A 23,657-nucleotide genomic window follows, 5' to 3' on the forward strand; every position below is an offset into this window, starting at 1 on the left:
CAATATTTCCATCTGTTAAAATTTAATGCTATTCGCAGCCCTGAATTACATTGCCTTTATCAAAATCTCTGGTTTATGAGGAAATAAGTAAATAAAATGAGTTTGTCTCTCTGTTCAATCGGCCCTTGGTTCGCGCCGCTCGTAGCAGAATGAAAACCTATGGGCAATAAACCTTTGTTTACCTGTTACGCATTGAAAAAGATGGGCACTGTATGCCACTAGGGATTTTCAAGTTTTAAAGTCTCTGGGCGCACATATGAAAATAAACCACCAGGAAAAATGTTATTCAGAAAAAAGAAATTCATTGGCATTTGACAACAATTTTACAGGGTGGTCTTTAAGTGGTCAAGTATCATACCGCACTGTATTATGGTGTCTCTGACTGTGGTTTAAATTAGCCAACATATGTATGACCGAGTAAAACTGTGGATGCGTTTATATTCTGTTGTAATAACGTTACTAATGAAAATGGTAGGACAGACTAGCAAGCAGAACTTGGCCTGTGTACGTCAGCCCAAAGAGTTGGGAGGAACCCACTTCCCAATGTCAACCAGCGCGGAGAGGTGGGCTGATATTTCGCTTATATTACTACCACTAGAAGTATTAACTGAATAAAAAAGTACAAAGAAACTGAACGGTTTTTTTTAACATTCAGACATTGCACAATAATTGTATAGTCAGGCGGATCGTAGCACACTGATATTCTTTCAGTAAATTTGAAAAAAAAAAAACATTACAGTAAGTACCGAAATGTGCCTGCATTAGCAGCTTGTTTACTGAACATGGATTTCTATATTGTCATTTTCTTCTATTTCTTCAAAATGAATTGCGCTTTCTTTTGAACCCAATTTTCATCCTATCAGTTCAATATATCATATGCATTGCAATGTACAGCAGTGTAAAATGCACATCAATTTGCGATATAGATAGATAGATAGATAGATAGATAGATAGATAGATAGATGGATGGATAGATAGATAGATAGATAGATAGATAGATAGATAGATAGATATGCTTTGAAACCATTGCAAGTGTTGAGGGATCTGTAAAGCAGTAATTGCAATACTAACTTGACACATGCTTTCTAGAATGATAAGATTGCCACCAGCAAGTCGCCTAAAATGGGTTGGCTAGTTTGCATGCAAGCTGCTAAAAGAAAATGCACAGGACGCCAAAAGCAGTGTTATGCCCAATTGGTTTTTACTCTCGACAGCCCGACGAGAAAATCCCTTAAAATGCCCAACGCAAGTTCATGATCAAAGTTAGCATTTGTCACAATAGCGCGCTCTTAAAATTTCACAGACTCGGGGATAGCTGCGTCTGTGTATAACATCTCATTTTTTCAAAGCGCTTTCCCATCGTAAAAATTCTTCCCGTTGGAAGAAAGAGCTTTGTAGGTTATAATAAAATCCTTTGAATGCTTATAAAACTCCACATAAAATCTGACCGACAAAACACCGGGCTAGTCCCCTAACCTTTCCCCATTTACAGCTTCGGTACCTACTCGAGTGGCTGTTCTTGTTGGCGCTGCCGTCCTTCGTTCCTGAGGAGGCACATGAGCCTGAGTTTGTCTGTTCCTCTTCATCCTCTGGGTCCTTTTCCGGGTCTGCGGCGCCGGGGAGCGCGGCGGACTGCTGGGTCTCAGATTCACACTTGCTCGCCTCGCCCTTTTGTAAACAATTGTCTGGCTGTGTGTCCGCGCCGCAGTACGCACTCTCGAAAAAGCGGTCAAAGCCTTGCGGGAGGACATTGTTTTTCCCCACGCCGGAGTAAAAGCCCGTAGTGGGATGGTTAGAGCTCGGGTGGTGGTGGTGATGGTGGCTGTAGACACTCTCGTTTTTCATAAGCATTTCTGTCATGGTGGATGGCGGAAGACAGTCCCTATGCACCAAGTCCTCTCCTGAATAGCAGGACGCATAATTGCTTCTATGGTGCCATTTACTAGACGGGTCCAAGCCGTAGGAAACCTCCCGGACCGGCTGTACTTGAGACAGATTTGTGGAATATGGGTAGGTGATCTGCCGCGACGGGGCCTGTGGCAGAAAAGAAGAGACCGCAGAAAATTCAGGGACGTAATAGGTGCAGCTCGGGAGGTATATGTTGGAGGCGCAGCCCGTCCTGTCCCCAAAGTCGGAAGTCCTGTCTTTGCGCGTCTGGGAGCAGAAGTTGCCCAGATTCACCGAGTTAAACATCTTTCTCCCGTTCCCGGCACTATACATAGATGTTTTGGATTCGAACTGCAGAAGGGGAAAATTTGGGAAGGCGAGATGACGCGCTATCCGTCTAAGTCGCTCCGAGACACGTGATCGAAAGTAGATATTGTCATATATCAATTTGGAACACTTAGATGCGTAGGAGTGGTTCACTTAGGTAAGATCCTGGAGGTTCAAACGATTAGTTTCAAAACAGTGCAAGAGCATTATGAAAATTAAAAACAGATTTCTGGTCGTTTTCTTATGGCATTTGCCTGAACAGCTACCAGCAGCATTAAATGGAGCTTTTCTTTCTATGAATACAGTATACGGTAGCTTACATGTAATATAGAATTGATTTTCTCAGGTTTTAACAGGTAAGATTATTATTATTATTATTATTATTATTATTATTATTATTATTATTATTATTATTATTAGCACACGATCACCCTTGTTATGAGTTGTGCTAGTAGTAGGACTAGTAGTAGTAGAAGTAGTAGTAGTTTTTGTAGAAGTAGAATGTTCTGATACCTGATTAAGACAACACTCAATAGGGATTACATTTCTACACTCCCGTTCCGAGAAAAAAAAGATACCTCGTTGAATGACGGATGCTCACGCGTGCCTCTCAACCTCGGACTAAAAACACGAGGTTCCATGTAAATGACCACGAGCAGTGAGCCTCCACAGCCCCTGCACTATACGCTATAAAGGTGTGTCCCTGAGACCGATTTTATATACACCCGTGAAGCAACATTGCCCAGTCGGTGAAATGTTTGTACATTCCGAGAAATATATAACGTGAAACTTTTCCTGTCAATATGGATGAGTCGGGTGTTGGAATGCAACGGTTCTCGGTTCATTTTCTACCAAAGTGTTGTGAGGAGCCGAGTGCCCCGTTTAAGTCAAAATAATGAAGAATTCCATCGAAATCCTGTCTTATGAAACCCAGTTTCGCGCTACTGTACTGAAAGTATTTTAGACACGTATAAGCCAAACTGTTATAGTCTTTAAAATAGGCTAAGTAATACACATGCATGTGCTCTGCACCCTTCATAATTTTTAATGAGTTACATTGTATTTCAGATCGATTCCTCCAATTTTTTCTACATGATAACACTTACAAGACATATAATGTAAACATTGGCAATAAGAAGAGCGCAGAACAACAACAAACGTTAAAAATGAAAATAGGAAATTGAGTTATATGGCACCCTCACTTTCCCCCTGTGCACCTAGCACATAGAAAGGTATACTTAGCGGGAAGTTTCCATCGAATTTAAAAAGATAAGTAATCTTATTATTACATCTGTAATACATCTGGAAGTGTGATTAGAGCAACACAATGTCCAATGGTGTATAGAGAATGCCTGCCTTTGTTGCAACGCAGAAAACATACATAAAACACACTCACTGTAAATGAGCGCAACATTTTGCGAAAACTTTAAAAAGTGATTGAAAGACAGAAAGAAAGGTTGAAGCTGAAGAAAAGTACACAAACATACAACTGCGGTGTCCGAAAGCGCTTCAGTGTCATATTCATTTCAGTGTCCCAAATTATAATGAACGAGTCAAACTTATATGGCACAGATTATTATTTTTTTTTACATAATCAGGGTTTGGAAACCCACGAATATCCGGTCTGTTTGCCGTAACAAAATCATTCATCTGTCCGCGAATATTACTGCAATTCATGCGATACAAAGAATTAGACTTGTGGACGTCTTTCCCTATCTATCTATCTATCTATCTATCTATCTATCTATCTATCTGTCTATCTATCTATCTATCTATCTATCTATCTATCTATCTATCTATCTATCTACACACACAAACGCACGAACGCACGCACACAGGAAAAAAATATTTCAAAATAACCCATCCATCTTGCCTCTGAACTGTATGTATATTAAAGTCAACATGTTGATTGTAGTAATGTCTGAAATCAGCTGGCTACATAAAGGGATTTCAGACAGGTCGTGCCGAGCGATTGTTTAACATAGCCTACGATAATTTTAGAAGATGAAGCCTGAAAATGTAAAAATTCGGTGAAGTGTGTGAATACGGGGCCTTGGGGGTGGTGGTGCGTGTGGGGTGGGGTGGGGGCTATCGGTGGTACCGGCTGTCCTAAAATTGCTTCTTGAACGGACCTTAGTATCCCTGAAAAAGTTTTTTTTGTTGTTCTTAAAATATGATTTCTTTGATCTAACGTAGGGTTCCGAGGGCTTTGTTTACCTTTGTGGTAAACTTTTAATTAAACTGTCAGAGAGCCTTTTATTGGGACATTTTACAGTCCAGTATTAATACCGAGTAAATCTAATAAGACTAGCAATTGTTTATGAGGCTAATTATATTCCCAGGTTTTCTCTTCATTAAAATATCATGTGGCAGGAAATCAACGTCAGCCTCTCATAACACAGTGGACTGCAACGCATGTATATTCTAAAACTCACTGATCTTCCATTCATACCTTATGTAGAACTCTTCTTTTTTTCTAACATAGCCTATTTTAATTGTAGGTATGTGAGTAATATGAGTTGGAATGTGCCTATAGGGCTATTCGAATTGAAACAGGCATTCATTGTAATGATGCAGAATTAAATTAGGAGTTCAGAAACGAAAACGCTGATTTTTATAAGTACAGAAACACAAAGACGAGGGTTGGAAACTGGTGGGAGGCCTGTATCTATTTTGGAGAGAAGTATGTGGCCGTGGCATTAGTTTGGTTAAAGCCCCTTTTCTGCAGATAAAAGGTTGACGCTTAAGACGCCTGCATCCAAGTACAAAGAAAGCAGACAGATGCCCAGACACAGCACTTGAATTTGACCACTAAAATCCTCTCCCCCACTGCCATAAACGCAGAATAGCTACAGCAAAGTAAAATCCCTTTGTTCTCCAGCAAACAGGAAAGAATGAGGGGAAAGAAAGGAGCAAGTTTAGCTCTGGACACAAAATAATTTCCTTTAGTAGAAAAAGGGAACTAAACCTAAATACAGAAACTTTCTCCACTCAACCTTTCCCCGCAATAAGAATTTTAATTACACAAAATAACGCTGAAATACGTTGATTTAATTTGGCGTTGCTTGTGTTTTAAACATATTTGTTTTTAAGAACATGATGGCAAACCTGCATTGCGATTGTTGTGCTATTTCTTGCCATCACACACACACACACACACACACACACACACACACACACACACACACACACACACACCTAAACCCTAAACGCCTTTCCTAAAAGCAGTCTGGTATTTTCCATTCCAGCTCCAGATTCAATAGACGTTGTCTCGTTAGCACGTTTTAAACTAATACCCAATTTAACACTATTTTTGTCTTTAACGACTTGCCCAGCCCCTTTCAGGTTTTTATCTGTCCCAAATTGATACACATAGAGATCATAATCTTTTTTCATGTTTAATGGAACAGACAAATTACCAGCGAGATGGTTTCTATTAGAGTAGCTTATAGGGGGCAAGTCAAAGCCAAGGGCGTTTGTGCTTAACTTATAAGAATGCATATAAGGCAGTCCAATATTTGTCATAACTTTCATAACGTGCACATAGAATAATGGAAAATGCTTTGCGCTTAGATTGAACACCCCCTATCTGGCTCTATTCTAATTCATGACCATGCAGATTCAATCAGAAGGCATAGTGGCTCTTGTTCATGAAGTGATTTTGGACAATCTGGTTCAAGTCTATTAAAGCACAGGGAAGATGGATGTAGACATTCTACTTCTGTGTCTCTAAGTGTAAACATGTAATTGCTGTATGAGAAGAGAAAACTAATAAAATATGACGATTTTCTGTTTTGTAATTCATTTAAAAAATGGGGGGCTAGGGAGGGGCAGCAATATTTAGTAAAATTGTAATGTTACATGGAACTGGCATTGTCCAGAATAAGGTTTTATTAAGGTTTTATTCTTATTGGCTTATTAGTTCTACAATTGTTTATGCTAGAGTTTATGTTCAGCCTGACATTCAATCTAATCTTTTCTCAATGTGCCAAGGGAGATATACAGACGCCATTAAATACAAGCCTTATTTGCAATACTGCATCCAGTGAATAAATGCACTCTCTTGCATGCATCTTTCTGCGCTCACGTGAAGGCCTTCAATGCGTGCGTGTGTGTGTGTGCGTGTGTGTGTGTCTGTGTCTGTGTGCGCGCGTGTGTGTGTGTTTGCGCTGAGAGTAGCATGAATGGTTCCTTACTATTCCGCTCGCAGTAGGACCCTGAAGTGCAATGAGAACTCCTTTCCCCGTATAAAGCCGTTTTTCTTCTCAAACGGCTGTTTTTCGCCTTTCTTGGTCTCTCGTGCACTTTCGTAAAAATTGAGAGAGTTATAGAAAGATATGAGATAAAATTCAGGTATATTACGAAAAGCTGCACTGGCCTTTCGAGCCAAGAGAGCTGCGAAGAGAAAAGGTGTTGTAAATATTTGCCATTCTCTGCTTGCAGGCAACGCTGTTGGGGGAGCTCAGACTTTACGACTTCAGTCTGTCTGCGGAATCTAAGCAATGTATTGCCACCTTGTGCTATAATTATAATAGTAAACTGCTAATATTTCGGACTGGTTCCTCCAAAAGAGAGGAATCCGCGAAAACAGAGACGCATTCATGGGATGTTTGCCATGAGCGGTTGCTATATCTGTCGAATGGCGTGCGTTACGTAGCGCACGGACCTGGAGATTTTGTGTGAGATATTAAGCATATATATATTCATTTATATTAATTGAATATATACGTATAGGCCTATGTTCTTTTTTTAATTTCCTCGCCTGCTATGTCAGTTATAAAAAAAATCACAACCAGACACGCCCATTCTTCTGCAGTGTGTTAGTGTTCCGGGGGGTGGAGAAACGGTCAAAAATACCTTCCACTTCCATACGCAGCGGTCAAGTTTGCTCATCCGGTGCCGCTTCATATTAAATCGGTCAGAACCAGGGCCAAATGTTGGGAGCGCGTGCAAAAATATTATTGTCCCCTCATGGCCTAGATAAATTTAATTGGATGTAAGTCAGGCTGTTAAATCCGGTTGTATGAGCTGTGAACAGTTTCAAGGGACAACAAAACGGCCCTTGGTTTTACTGAGGTCTCAGGCAACGCACCTACAGCCATCGTACGTCTCCAAGAGGGAATCAGATTTGACAGAGCCTTCATTTTTTTCTGGGCATTAGCCTTGACGTGAGTTCGGTATTCTGGAAAAAGGAAACGACAAATCATTATACACTGTACAATCATAATGAGGGAAAGCAGATGCAAACCGCATGATTCATTATGGGCTGAATCATTCTTCATATTGTAGCATATTAAGATACCTGAAACAAAACAATTGAGACAGTATTACATTTTGGAGTAGCACAACGTTATGGCTGGGAGTTTTTCAGTTGTTTGATTTTGGCCACTCTAATTTAAATTAAAATATAAAAGGGGGACCAAAGACTATAATACCACTAGAGTTTATACCATATAATATGAGTAGATTGGCCCCCGGTTCAAACTGTGGCCAGATTAATCCTGAAACACCAGTGTAACACCACATAGCTACACAACATAATTGACTATAACTGACCCGCTCACTAAAAGTGTTGCTTTTGTATTTCAGTAACAGGCAAAATAACTGGTGACTGTTTCATCCGGGTAGCTATATTTGCATATTTGTATGTTTACGTCGTCATGTGAAAGAAAACGAAGACTTGTTCTTTGTCAAGACCATTAGCGTGGCAATGTTCATTGGCAATGTTTGTTAATTAATTCGTTGTGTTTGTTTATTATTGAATTGTTTCTCATTCAGGACACCCTACAGAAGACCGCAGCCAAACAGTTATGTCATTACGGATAAGGCGGTATTCATTTCTCCCTGGTAGAATATCACAGGTTACCAGCATTTACAAATTGTTCATTTCTCTCAAGATGTTGACTTTGTCCTTGTAATTAGCCTGAGAAGCACAAATTAGAAACTGCCTCTAAATATTTGGGTTTGGAAAAAAAATCGGACTGTGACCGTATTTGCACACCGGATTTCGCCATTGGTGCTTTATTTACTCCAAGCACACCGTCCACATCCACAGAAATTGACACATGCAGAAATATATACATATTGATTTAATATATTGACACTCAATAATTTACCTTCCCGGGATGTATTTTATTCTTGCAAGAAATGCAGACCAAAAACTTCTAACTTGAAACAGCTATTAACGTCGGCATCATCAAAGATACGTGGGACACTCTCTTACAACAGAAATGATTTAACCTCTGCTTGATAAAACAACACCTAGCAGAACGACCGATTTTCCAGGGTGTCTACATTGTATAAACCAATACCGCGCATGAGGAAGTACCTTTCTTAATTGCGCATGGGAGTTGAGATATGCAGGGATTTGTGGATTTATACTGATGCTTGTACAAACCATCCGCTTTCAAAGTATTATTTTCTGTGATCGTTCCAATCGTCTTAAAAGAGAAGTCAAACAGAAACAGCACGAGTCAATTTTATATTAAAAATGTTTCACGTAGTCATACGTTTGTCAACATGATATGCAGAGCTCTAGGTGATATTGCCTTCGTTTTCAATTTCAGATGTAGTCTGATTTGCTCTGAATATTATGCCGTTGTTCTTTTCAGCGATTTAGACCTGCAACATCTATGTAAACTCCTTATTGCACCTTTTCTGTTGTGAAGGTTTATGTCCCAGCCAGGAAATGCAGTGAATGAGAAGACCGACGCAGAGGAAATGGCATTGGATTCCCGTGGAGACTAACATTGACAATGACCACTCTTCGAAGTAAACCACTGCTTCCAGCGGAACACAGTCCTCCTTGGCTGACATTTGTGAAAAAAAACAAAATCTCAGACTTTTCTCAGTGGGGTACATACGCCAGAAAGGACAGAAAGGGACATGTTATTGCGTGTTATTCAGATATGTAAGAGCCTACATTATTAGTAGTCATATTAATATCATTGTAATAATAATTAGTACCAGAATAATTGTTTCAGGATTCAGTCAACACATTTAATTGCACTGTGTCTGTGTGTAAATTTGATTTACACATAGATACAGTAAATGCTGTGCTCATCAACAGTTTGGCGAGTTCAGCGATTTAACGTAGAATTAAATTTCTTTTCTCTCTCTCTCTCTTTGGCCTGACGTTGTCCTGATCGCAGATTTGCTTTTATTTCGCTTCTGGATGAGTAGCTATCGTTCCTCAAAACAGAGATTCAGCTATATTCGCTTTTCTATAGACTGATTCGACTCCATGGATCGGTACAGAATTAAATCTGTACCGCTCCCGTTCAGTATGTAATATATACTTTGGTTAATACAGACTATGGAAAGAAACTATAAATAATTACATGTATTACAAAGCTGTCGAAAGTATTAATGCTTAAACGAATAAACATTCGTGTTGATCAGTGATAGGCTTTCCGCAGGTAACGTACTAATGAGGTTTAACTTCATTAAATTGGTTATGTGAAGCTGTTTTAATCACCATGACTGGCATGAATACGTTGGAGGAGATATCATAAACTGTTCTGTCTGCGCAAGCAGTCAATCCTTTCTCGATGGATGTCATAAGTTACTTCATGAATAAGAATGATTTTCAAAAACTTAAATAAAACAAATATTCTAAATGTCAATTAAACGCGCAATCCTGGAAACGTAGTATTTTCATAAATTTAAACGTTCTCCGTTAGCTGTTGCTTAGAATATAAAATTGAAGCTGGCTGTCAATAGATCGCTAAATGTGAGGCGGGCTTTTTAAAGTGCATAGATAGCAACTTTGTAATAAATAGGCGTGTGGTGTATTTCTAAAACATTGCACGAATTGCAGTTTGGCAAATAGATCACCGTGACACACAGGGTCATAATGTAGCCCTTATTTGGAGACTCATTGCTAATTTTAACGCAGTCGTCGCAGTCTCACCAAGCATCACACGATGGTATGCGAATCAATGTAAAATACCCGTCACTTATGGACAGGAGGCAAATTGGTCTACTTAGAGTTTTTATAAAAGCTAAAATTTTCAATATTTTTCTGTCTGCCTTCTTCTCTCTGTCTATCTGTGTGTTTGTGTGTGTGTGTATGTGTGTGTGTGTGTGTTTAAGAGAGAGAGAGAAAGAGAAAGAGGGAGATAGGGAGAGAGAGATGAATAAAATATAAATACGAAGAATAATAATATAAAAAGTGTAGAATGGAATTATAGAATTATAGAAATATAAGAAGTATAGAAATGATTAATAACTCATATATATACATACCCATAGACATAAACAGAAATATATGTTTATAAATATATAAGTAAACCACAACACCCATAACATCACTAAAGTGAATGTCACGTTATGTACACGTGTGTGTGTGTGTGTGTGTGTGTGTGTGTGTGTGTGTGTGTGTGGTAAGTGTTGATTCTTTGGGATAGTGATGATTTCTTTCGGTGTGTAAGTTAAGTTATCACACACGAAAAAATAGGCAAAGTAAGAAGAGATTAAAGCCCACGTGGTTTCTGTGCTTGTTTTATTGGTCATCTTCGTCATATATACTGTACATTTCAGGTTTCAGAGTCATATCAATCATACTAATTGCTAAATCCAATGCACGCAACCCACAACGTTTTGGCCTATCCAAGCAAACGGTTCAGAAAACACCACTTCCTTGGGTGGAATATACACAGTTGAATTACAAGGAATTTTTCAGCGGTGACCTACATGTTCAAAGGCCATGTCTTTCATTTAACACATTACAAAACACATTGCAGAAAATGTGTTTTAATTAAGTCCCCCTAGAGTACGATTTTTCCATTTCAATTCGCGTCCTTCTAAGTTCAATACCCATGAACATATTGACCAGCCCTCCAATATTAGCCTACTTCTTTTATCGTACAAAAGTTATCATTTTAGAACGTTTGGTAGCACTTGTACATCACTTAAATTTTAATGCAACAATTTTACGGTGTATAATATAATATGCGAAATTTCTTACCAAAATCCATGCCTATGAGATTCAGTCAGACTCGACCTAAAATACAGGCGCTCTCCTAATGACGTTCTATTTCCTTAGCAAATGACGCGCTGTCGCTTTTTGATCTGGTTAAAACTATTTTGAAGTCGGTGTTGCCGATCATCGCCAGACATATTTAATCTGCTATTCTCATTGGAAACGAATGCTTCTCTGGTGTCTTCCCCCAGACCAGTTCCCATCCCTCCCTAACTCTTTCCATCCCGCCTGAATTGTAAGCATTAGGTACTTTATCCATCACGAACCAAAATAAAAACAGAGGCGATAACTTCAGGGAAAGAGCTTTGTTTTCCCCCTCCTTTTATTTCTGTTTCTCCGTCCGATCGTTTTAGCCGAGTTCCACAGCGCTAGCAGTGGTGGACACTGGGACGCCATATAAGGTGCGTACTAACTTGACCTTCAATTTGTATGCCGTTCCCGCCCACGCAGACAGTAGCAAACACAAGCCGCACGGAGGGGGAGGGGGTGGAGAGGTGCACAATAAATGAATTTACAGTCATCCTCGAACTATATCGAGCTATGTAAAGAGTTATATCGTAACATTAACTGTTTTCAGCCCAACAAATAAAATACATTATAAACGATGGTGATACTTGACATATCTATCCTGTCTCCTGCAGAGTTTGACCCGGAGATGAATTTTAGAGCAAATACGCAGCGAAACTCAACATTTTGGAAACTCTGCAGGGGAGTGACTGGCATGGGTTGTTTCTGATGATGGAGCATTTTAGTAAAGTTGCGCAAAGGTTCGTTTAAAATATTTTTGATGTTTGATTAACGTAAATATTGTGTGAGAACACTGACTTACTACATAATTACTGAAAGTCATCATTCACAGTTGCCTTTATGTTGTACGGTAACACACATAACAGCAATTGTAGTAATGCAACAGTATTGTAAGTGAAACCAATATACTTAAAGTCATTTGTGATCAATGTAAAATAGGGTTTAAAATAGTGAGCAAAATAATTAAGATGATGATGTTTCATTTCGAGAGTGCATGAGTATTGATCATTTTAGCATAGATTATACTCTGTTGATAAGTCTTGTTAAGACTTGGGTATAGGTACGCCTACCGTACATAGCCAACATACAGTTAATTTGTGAAAAGGTCAAGATGATAGAAAGCAATTGAACTCTCGCTACTGCTACTATTACAAGTTCAGTTATTATTGTTATTATTATCATTATTATTATTATTATTATTATTATTATTATTATTATTATTATTATTAGTAGTAGTAGTAGTAGTAGTAGTAGCAGTAGTAGTAGTAGTAGTAGTAATAGTAGTGGCAGTAGTAGTAGTGATAGTTAAGTAACAAGAATATGTTGTGAACAAAATTATTTTACTTATTTACTTATTCATTTACTTAATTATTGTCAAAAATTAAAAGGTCATTTTTCATCACATCAGCGAATAAGAGGTCAGACGCTCCAGCTTTATTGATTAATTAGATGAATACTTCAAAACTGTTCTTAGAATGCTAGTGCTGCATTCTTCGCAAGCAGTATGTGTTTTTCGTAAATGGCTGGTTGTCTTCATTGCATTATCAGGAGGTAGACTCCAGCTAGCATGCGTAGAAGTTATTAAATTATTAAATTGTCAGTTTCATCCTAATTCGAATAATGCGTCTGACGCTGACATATCCTGGATAAAACAGTGACGCAAGTAGTAGCTCCCTATATTGTCAGATGAATTTAAAACATAAGTATCGTGTGTTTGGATACTTCTTGGACCGGTTCCAAACTCCAAAATCGCTTTCTTTATCTTTCTTTATCTTTATGCTTTCCTCACATGTAACACTTTTAGTGATTTAAGCCCTCTCATACATACACCGGGTAGAACAATGACTTCTGTAGAAATCAATGATTCAGAGTGGTTCTTCGTCTATTGCCATGTAGAATATGCAGTGCCTTTCCACCAAAAAAGACCTTTTTAAATCATAAATAGCATTTTTTTAAAATAAATGTTTTCAAAATAAACAGTCTTGTATAGGACCATTATCAGGCAAATATCAGTGTTAGTAATTGTTTAAATAATGCGTATATTACAGTGAACAAACACCATTTAGTTACTTCCACTATTTGTCTTAATATTGCTGAAACATTATCTTCATAAGCTCTGAAGCTAGGTACCAATGTACCACTGTTCACAAATTCTAAGATTAAAAACAAAACCTTTTGCGTCTACCACAATTAAATATTGTCCTGATGTTACCAGCTGAATGAAAATAGGGCATAGGCCTACTTTGCTTACCGGAAATTAAGTGGACTTACACAGTTGTATCATCGCTTGTAGGATATAGAAACGATTTATGTGGAAGGAATCAGAATTTGTACACGCTCTCGGATAGTCATATCTATCTATAGCGGTCTGTTTGCCAGGTTTTCAATTCTTAAGTGTAACCCACAACTCCATGTCCGAAACTTCGGTACTGTTCCCACGTTCAGTTCGTTTGTTTAAGAACCTTCTATATTAATGCGCCACGAACCATAGCTTCCTCAATGACTCTTCAAAAGCAACATATAGCTGTGGGTTAATGACAACAACAATAATGTGTTTTTTAGGTTACATTTCCAATGTAATTGTTATATACACATAATTGTTAGTAATGAAAATAGAACCACGTCATGAATAAATGGCCTTAGTAACTAAATGTTGATATTATGCCTGCCTTTGACTTCACCAACAGTTTACTGCAAATGCACACCAGTAATGCGTCATTTTCTTAGGTACCCGAAATGTGTTCAAATTAGAAAAAAATGCTGTTCAAAATATCGCGCGCACGCGCGCACTCTCTAACACACGGCCACGTACAAACAAATGGCGCGCAAACACTTATGACCTTCTGTCTTAAAGGTCCCAGCCACAGGTCAAGGTTCTGTTTGCATTCCGGACTTTGTATGGAGTCAACAAAATGCTCACTGTCTTCCTCTCTTTCTCCGCTTTGCGGCAAAAAACTGACGCAGGGTAGCCGCGCGGCTCGTCGGGCCGCCCGACGCACAGGTTCTGTGTGAAGTTCGTGTTGTAGCAAACTGACCTTTGAGCCACCATAAAAGAATCTAACCGGTCTCAAAGTCAAAACCGTCGAGGAGTTTCCAAACAATTGTTGTCAGGTTTGTTAGCATCGAGCACATGCACATTTCACCCAGCTGTAATTCATTGGTTATTATGCAATGAAGAAATTCTGTTTCATATTGGACTAAATGTGTCACAGCTCTGGAAAGAACACACTTGTCCAAGAGTGTGAACTTAGATGATTTTATTTATTTATGTTTCAATTTCAGAATGAGGCAGTAAAATGGATGGCACATTTCAATCCAATTTCTGTCTGAATCAATAGATTTTGCATGTGCTTTTTCCCTTTAAGACAAATTGACTTTGATGCACAACCTTGACCATGACGTTGGGAAAGTTCCTGAGTGTGGGGATTATATCTGAGACGTTTTGAACAGCAAAAACAACATTCATTTTCGTAAACTACACTCGCCGAAAACGAAACAAGACAATTTTTAAAGTTTAACTTTCAGTGGTATTTTTCCATACATTCCTTACACAAATACGTAGATTGATATATAAGATCGATTCTTATCAATATATGCTACCTGCGATTGCAGCGCTCTTTTAACGTTTTACATCACGTCTCTTCAGATGGGCTTATTGTGTATTTCTTAAAAAATATAATCACTATGTTGACTGGTATATTGGCAGTAATCACTGTTAGGTTCCAAATCAATATGGCTAACCATGATTAACAAAGTCTTATATTAGACCACACTGAAATTTAAATAAAAATTTCCTTTCAGCAACAGCAGTTGTGCACTGAACTTGTTTGCTCACGCCTTGAAAGCTTGTTTACGGTATTCTTCAAAAAAGACAACGTAAGCACAACAGTAACACCAAAATTTTTAAAATTTTCCTGTTTCTCGAATGGCTGCTTTAGGAAATCGTCATAAAATGCCATAAAATACCATTCCACACAAAACTAATGTCCTGTTGCAGCCATGTATGTAGAAGTACATACGCACACGTGCTAATAGAATAGGAAGATTATGCACTTAACGAGCAATATCAAAACAACATAGAACAATACAGAGAGCAACCGATGCTCTGTGGATTTGCCATTAGATAGATTCTGTCTTTCTTATGAAAACACATCGTGTCGTAACCAAGACATCGATGTAGGAGAAAATAGATATATTTCTGAAACGTGGTAACTTAATATGGTACTCATCATGAATACGAATACTGATATGCCGGTACACTACAGAGGACCACCGCCGCCACTGCAGCTAACGCGAATCATTACTTGAGGCATTAATACCATTTTCTGTTATGGTGATCAAAACACCAAATACGAAAAAACAATAATAGTGTAATAGTTATGAAAAAATAATTAATTTGAGAGACAGCAATATTCCGAATGAGATCATAGCATTCTCATGTAAAAATTGTCAGAAGTAGACGTTTTATTCAGTTGTATTTGATCGTTGCAAAGGTGACGTTTACATAGAATTGCATTCACTTGAGGGAATTCCGCGACGGTGCTCTGCACTTAATTTTTACTTAAAAGTTAAGTGAAACAAGAGACTATATTTGTTTGACTCTTCATTATTGCCATTGTCGTTTAATATCATTACGTGTATACGAACAGAAAGAAATCCAGCACTTCCTTTTTAGAAATTGAATAAAAAACGGGCTGGCGTTGAGATCTAACACTTTCAGCCTGATACCAATGATTGCGTTTGCTGTTATTTATCCAGCCAACAGGCTCTATGCAAATTGTAAAAAGAACTGTTCACCCCTTAAGATAAACCAAATATGCCTTATTCACCACATTTGATCATTTTTATTCCTAACCTTTAATAGAATTTTGGGCCTGTGATATTGACCGAGGCATAAGATTGTTTGTATTTCTCTCGTTTATTTGGCTGAAATGTCATCGCTGCGACATAACTGAAATCCTTTGAATAACATCTTCTATCGCTGAATATCCTGCATCTCGCAAAGGTCCGCCAGTGACCTGCAGTGCAGGAATACAGTAGTTTATTGTCTTATATCAATAACCTAGTGAAATTATGAAGACAAAGACATTTTAATTATGACAATTATTATTCAGAAAAGAACGGCAATGCAGTGCGAGTTGTCGTAGTCAACATGGGCAACATAAGCGTATGTAAAATGGACTTCCGGAGTCCCTCGCGATATAGGGATGCAGAGACAGGTGATAACAAGCCAAAAGACCAGTTATATAAGCGTCATTAAGACTCGCCATTGACTCTGACCACAGAAACACACCCAGGAGGCGCAACAACTGTGCTGACAAATACAGATAGCTATGAATGCAGATTGCCAAAAAAGATTGTGATGATATATCATGTTTCTTCGGTTTTGTAAAAGGCACATTCTGTTTTCACGCTTGATTCTAATTTCACGTCTATCGGTTGGGAGAGTAACGTTGGTAGCGGAAAAAGTCTGAGTTTAAATACATATTATTTTAGTGTCCTCTTCTCAAACTTTCATATGCAAATGTATGGTCACTAGATTTTGTATTTCCACAAATCATTGAGGCTGCATAATAAAAAAAGTCTCCTCTTCGGAAGTACATCTGAAATATATGGCGCCTACATTTTGGTAATGTAAGAAGAGTGTATGTTCAAGAGGGATTCTTTCACTATTTTAGGCTACATGTTAAATGGTTTTAGTAAGTCAATCTAATGAGCTTATTCTGTAAATACTTGGTGAAATCCATGGCAATTGTGGGTGATCTAGTAGCGACAACATAACAGTTCCAAGATAAAAAAATAAATAAAACAAAAACAGAATGATGCGTAAGTTGAGACCGAGGTGAATATACTATCTCAGATACGTCACTGATTGTTATTATCTTGTTATGCGGTTTAGTTGATTGCGCGCCTATAATGACAGATAGAAATGGCTGCTCTATTATTTCGGAATTGAGTCGGAAGTGAGTCAATCAATCAAAAACATTTAAGAGCAAGTACTGCAATGAAAGTAGGAATAATGCTATCTTAAAAGAATGGCTTTCGATGCTGTTGTTATCCATTTGCCCGAATCCATCGGTAGATTAAATTATAAAAAAGTGACTTATCGTCATATGATAAGTGTAGGCATTATATGTTGCAATATATACAAGCAAACCAGTTAACACCCGGAAGAGGGTAGCACGATAAATAGGCCTCGCAATGTTCCATAAATATACTTAAAGGGATTGCTTTTAAGACGGCGCGAGGAACACTTCGGAGTGCGTGTCATATGATTTTGTCATTAACCATAAAGATCCTGTGAGACATGTTAAAGCATAATAACTTTTCATACCCGTATTACAGATTGCCTTCCTTCTGCACTGACACAATACGCAAACAGCAGGGTACCCCAGTGTTGATTTTAACACTCTTTTAAACTGCGTGCCGAAATTCAGTGCCTTTAAAATGAGGAATTAAACAAACCTGAAGGTGGTTGTGGGTTTAAATCTGGGATCACGCCAAAATAATGATAATATCAGTTGCAGACATAGCTGCAATGGTAGTGACCTTTTCACTGATTACGCCCATTCTAAAGGTCATAGTGTCCATCCGCAGGTATCGCTTCCAATCTACAACAAATGCAAAATAAGAAGAGCAAAAGATGCAAAAGCGACGAAGTGCAGGCACGAGACAGTGGCTCACGAACACAAGCGATGTCTCCATTGCTACTTAGACTGGTCAAATTTTGCTTCTCGGTAATTAAAGATACACATTTGTCCATGTGCGTCCATGTGCTCACGTGACAAAAACTGGCACACAGATTAAATGCGCCTGGGCTGCAAGGAGTTCATTCAAGTTCAGCGCACGCGGAATCCCGCTGAGAAACAGGCATAAAAGCTCTGTGTGCAAGCATCTCATTTTGATCATTCAAAAAAGACACAGACTCAATGAATGCCGCGTGAGTCCGGCCCCCAGGGAAGGCAGTATACAGCTTACTGAAATCTACCATATCCGACCTTAACAACAAACATACAGCACCTTGACACGGTTGTAATATATGCGAATGCTTTCGTTTCCCCGGACTGTGGGCACAAATATATCGAAGATTTAAAGTAAACAGCGGGGTTATTGCGAAATAAATGTGGATGCCATACACTTTAAAATGTTTTTGTCTATTTTTTGATTTCGAAAATGAGTTCATTCATATCATCTGGTGTCGTAGTGAAAACTTAATGGTGGAAAAGGTTTTCGATTCAAATACATTCTCTTACTGTGTCCTCTTAACAGACTTGTTATAGTATAGTTTACCATTCTGAGCCGAAAAGGTAGTATGACTAGATTTATTTGCACCATTGCCCCTACTACTTTTATAAAGTGCTTCGCCTGAAATATAAGGCAAATAAATACAATATCATGGCTGAAAATATAAAAACAAATAGACACCGCACTTGAAATTGAACCAGGAACATGGAAGACTTCATTTCTATTTTAACCCCCAAAATAGCTACAATGACCGTCAAATAATTCAATGCATATTTAACGACTATACATTTAGTTTGTTTTCCATGTACTCAAGAAAATGCCCTCGACAGGCATGTGCTTGTTCGTGTTTTTCTGCTCACCAGAAAAAAATAATTACTGAAATGGAGAAATTACATTTGTCGTGACGCCAAAAACACATCTACGGTAACACGCAGTGGGAAAATGTAACCTAAAGGTCCTCTTTTATTGTTACTCTTGTGTGATGACAGCTCTCGATGCGGTAGTAATAGCTGCTGCATCACTTGGGTTCAACTGCGGTAGAAGTAATAACACTGGTGTTACTTTATAGACTTTATTTATCAGAAACCTTACACATACATAGATACATTCATGAATTTATAACATAGTATTTATACAAGGCAGCGTTTTACAACCGCTGATGATTATCCGGAAACCGGGAGTTGGTGTTACACAAAATACAGACAAACAGATAACGGAAAAAAATATCATCACATAAAGATCATTATAACAAACATATAATGTCATTATTATAATCACTATAATATTTTTACAATAGGTTACCTAAAAACAGACACAGCGAGTAGGATTCTCCGGGACAAAAAACATAGCACAGCAGCACGGCAATATAAAAGGAGAAACGCAGCACCATCAAGTAATCTATCCTGTCAATCAAAAATATATCATTGAAGTCCTATATTAAGAGAGAGAGTGACTTCCTACATGCGGAAAATCATAAAAAATAACATTTCTCTTACCATCATTACCACTTACCAGTCATTGTTGTTTTTATTGTTAAAATAATAATCGTCCTCACAATTTCACAAACAACAATAACTGCAGAATTTTTGGCAAAATAATGTTAAATCAGCCAGCCAAATGAAATCGATGGTTTATGTGAAAAGCCCGCTGGAAATCTCCTACATCCATTTTTTATTTCTATTGATTTTTTTATTCGGTGTTCAGTATCACTCCCACTTCTATACTGAAAGGGGATTCTATATTCATATGTAATCTACATCAAGATTGAAGCCAATAATAGATGTTTCATTTTGCATGTTGCTAATGCATGTTGTTAAATGTTTTAACAGAGGCCATATTCGCTCAAATAACAGCTAGTCCTCTTTTAATTACTTGATGGAACCGTTTGTTTTCTATGGGAGTATTACTGATTAATGTTAATGTTTTCCCTTGTTTGTAGAATTCGTGCACGATATTCGGATGCCTTCACATATAACCCCGACTCTACAGCATTTCGGATCCTTTTAGCATTTCTGTACGCGGATCAAATGCAAAACGGTTCATAAAGTGGGCCAAGGGACCTGCACTTATGAACACACCGTTTATCCTTACTTATTATTGCAATAAACAACCCCAGTTAATTATTTCTCTTATAGCACAACAATTAAGTTGCTCAACGGCGAGGAGTAACGAGTGTTTTCGTAAAGACATATTTGCCGGGAAACACATACCTCAATATACACACACGCACACACACACGCACACACACACACGCTTTCAATACTGTATGCCATCAGAGTAAACTATATTTTTAAAAGGTGAGAACTTTCGGACAGTTGTCAGAATATTAACACATTCACTGAATAGCCATGGCATAATAAGTGGACAAGGGGACTTGGGCTCGCGCCCTTTGTGCCCATGACCGTGAACGTCCACCCCCAGAGCACGTGGCGGTAATTGCGGCGCAAAGGTACAGGTTCACTTCTGTCCTGGTTGTCTTAGCTATTATTTGGTGGAGGTATAAACCGTTGCAAATGTTCCACATTCACAACGGGAAAGCAGCAGAAATTAAAACAATATCGAATGGACCTATGGACTAAATGTAATTGCTAAAAGAAAGCTGCGGTTTCATTTCTCTTGTTATGTATTGTTTGCCCTGCAATTTTTATTTCTTCTTTTTCTCAGAGATGAAACGGTGCTACCGTTTATTTGAGTGTCTTCTTTGTTTCACTCAGTGATTTCTTTCACTGTCCATAACACCATCAGCATGCATTTATTCCTAAAAGAACTGCTAACTACATAACAAATGATTCCAACAAGGCCTATACATCTTATAACGTAGTTGGACCGAACCGTTACATAAAGTTCAACTGTACGTGTAAAAATCCGTAACGATAACTTTTCAGTAAACTGATAAACTGGAATATCATTACTATATAAACACATACCTAACTCAAATCGCAAATTGTGTTTGTGAAAATGCGCTTTGCATTTTGGTTCGGTTCGGTGAAAGTTCGACAGCAACAGTGTGTCGGTTGGAGAAAAATAACGGGATAATCTTTTCAGCTCTTCATACCGCCTGCATTGAAAACTTAATCTACTTCTTTTAACATACAGTACAAAACAGCAAAACGTCTGCATTGTCATTTGGTCTTTTCCCCTGTTGAATGTGCTACTGTACGAACCCATGTATTCCATTTACACTGCCTTATAAACCATAATGATGCTCAGCAAGGTTTACATGCTTAAGGATAGCTTTTTACAAAAGGGATCAACTGTAACAGTTGGTTTTATTAATAGACGTGTACTGCTAATCGGATGATACTGGTTTCTCTAAAAGAAGGACAAGGCTTGTTCCCTTAGCAACAGTCGTTTCTTCTTCATTCGCCGGTTCTGGAACCAGATTTTAACCTGTTGGTCACTGAGATTGAGGCGGTCGGACAGCTCCCTCCGTCGCTGTCTTGTGATGAATTCGTTCAGCATGAATTCGCCTTCCAGCTCTGCAAGTTGAAGTTTGGAATATGGTTTGCGTTTCTTGCGGGTCCGGGTGTGCATCGGGTACCACGGGGGACCTGGAGGGGGCATAGTACGGGGGCTGTGAGCAAGAGGCAGGCACCGAATTCATGCTCACCTCCATGTCTGATAGTCATGAATATCTCAATCTGCATGGCATCAAAACACACACGTCCTGACAAACGCCAGTTTGTTGATCAATCCACCGATGAGCATGGGCACGTTTCACGCCATCTGAGACGTTCTTTAAGTTCAATAAGATGCGGCACACAAAGACATGCATGCAGGTATTTAGAATTTGCATTGGCATTGCAGATAACATGGAATGACACCCAGTTTGAATACGCCGATCAAATGAAACAACCACAGAAAATGGATGATACAGTGATAGCTAACGTTGTGAACTCGTCCCGTGCCTTGTATACAGAAATAGACCACTATAATTTACAGTAGGCTGTGTCACATGAAGTTTTACTGTCGCAGTTAAAGCTACATTAAAGCGATAATGAAGTCCTGCTTGCAAATACCCGACGTATTTTCCGTTTTCGAGGCGTATTAAATGGCTTCTTAGTGAACAACGACGTGTATTAATTCTGTTTACGAGTCATTAAAACAAAAACAAACCCGGCTCCTCTTGGTGCAGTCATCCACAGCGGAGCACTCCTTTAAGTAATCGCTCACTAATTTATGTGTACAATCAAACGCCTCTCGCCGGTTACTTTACAGAGTGATCACAATAGTATGTGGTCATAAATTCAAACTATTTTAAGGTAATTGTGCTTAAAACATATGCATTGCAATCGCAAATATTGAGCTTTTATTGTGCCGTGTTTACTGGTTGTGAAAACACCAAAAGCAAACGAATGAAATGGGAAGCATTTTAAGTGCTACCCCTAGCGGCGTTTGTCCACCAAGCAAGACGACTGAGGGCGAATCTGCATAGTTTGGCGGCGCAGCACTGGCAGCAAGTCAGTCATTAAACCGCGGATTAAGCAAAGCACAGAGCATACGTCCCACATAGCAATCGCCGAACCATTACTATATAAGCTTGTACGTTGGACACTCACCTCCGACTGCTGCCATACTGCCCGTGTGACTCCCTGGCGAGGCCAATGTATGAGGGTCGCTGGCAGGGGTCTTGCCACCCTCATTCAGCAGCGATGAACTGGAATCGGATTCAAGGGACTGACAGGACGGCGGGTCTTGGGTCAGGTGCTCGGTTCCGTAGTCATATTTGGAAAAGGTACCGCTGTTTCCCATCCCGTTATGAAGAGCGTGCTCGGACGTTATCGAGGAAGCGTCCCTTGCCCTGTCCTCGCGTTTAAGACTGGCGCCCTCAGAACAATTCTCTCTGTTTACGCTGCCGTTGCTGTAATAGCATTTACCCTCCTCCGGCCGGGTAATTTCACACGAGCGGTTGAAGGAAGGGTTAATGGGGACCGGGCTGCCAAAGTAAGATTGAGGATATCCATTGCAGGGCTCCGTTGGGTTCCACGGGAGAGAACACACATTGTCCCTTCTTGGGTAGGAGAGAGAGGGTAGCCCCGCCAGTTGTCCTCCGGATGCTCTAAAATTTGGAAAGTAAAAGGTGTCTCCAGTGTGGATGTTTACCAAAGGTCCCACAAACCCGGGATTAAGGAGATTATGCTCGCCCATTTCCGCGGGCCCGACCAACAGCTTCTAGTTTATTGCAATCTGACATTTAACGTAGTTAAACCCAGAGGTGCGCCTGATTGGTGGCCCCCAGGTCACGTGCTTGCGCTCACTTGCGCTACAGAAGTACCACCCACTAGGTCCATTTCAGAAAAACAAAACATTAACTTCTGTATTACGGGTTTTATACGCTTTTTAAAAATACTATAAAATATTTTATTAAAAAATGTAGATTCTTGCCATGTTGCATTGCGATCAGGCATGCAGAGTCAAAAGTCCACTTTTTATTATATTCAAGAGTACAGATCTATGGAACTGTCCCTTGCCTCGTTTAATGTATTTAATAGCTGGCAAAGAAGTCCTTAAATGCTTTTTCTTACGAAAATTATTTATTTTTCTAGAAGGAGAGGGAGCATTTGACATTTTATTTTCGAGCAAATTACGGTTAAATTCAATGTCATATAAAGCTGTGATGCCGCTTTTTACAGGCTTGTTTTAAGGAAAGACTGATGCTCATAGCCACACTCCACTCATATTTACAGTA

General features: G+C 38.9%; 2 protein-coding genes across 2 annotated transcripts in view; both read right to left on the reverse strand.

The window, feature by feature from the left end:
- The window catches only part of hoxc11a (homeobox C11a), a 2,734-nt gene extending 407 nt beyond the window's left edge, over positions 1–2,327 (reverse strand). Inside the window, exon 1 of the mRNA XM_036533941.1 lies at positions 1,506–2,327. Within this exon, the coding sequence (XP_036389834.1) occupies positions 1,506–2,220 (715 nt within the window). The 5' untranslated portion in view covers positions 2,221–2,327. The remainder of the gene's footprint in view (positions 1–1,505) is intronic.
- Positions 2,328–21,280: 18,953 nt separating this feature from the next.
- Positions 21,281–23,116, reverse strand: hoxc12a (homeobox C12a). The gene is made up of 2 exons (XM_036534341.1): positions 22,528–23,116; positions 21,281–21,519 (listed from the first exon to the last, which is right to left on the reverse strand). The coding sequence occupies exons 1-2, from the start codon at positions 23,114–23,116 to the stop codon at positions 21,281–21,283; spliced, it is 828 nt and encodes a 275-aa protein (XP_036390234.1).
- Between the last annotated feature and the right edge of the window lie 541 nt (positions 23,117–23,657).

Source organism: Megalops cyprinoides, chromosome 7 (genome assembly GCF_013368585.1).
Source record: "Megalops cyprinoides isolate fMegCyp1 chromosome 7, fMegCyp1.pri, whole genome shotgun sequence".
Classification (NCBI taxonomy): domain Eukaryota; kingdom Metazoa; phylum Chordata; class Actinopteri; order Elopiformes; family Megalopidae; genus Megalops; species Megalops cyprinoides.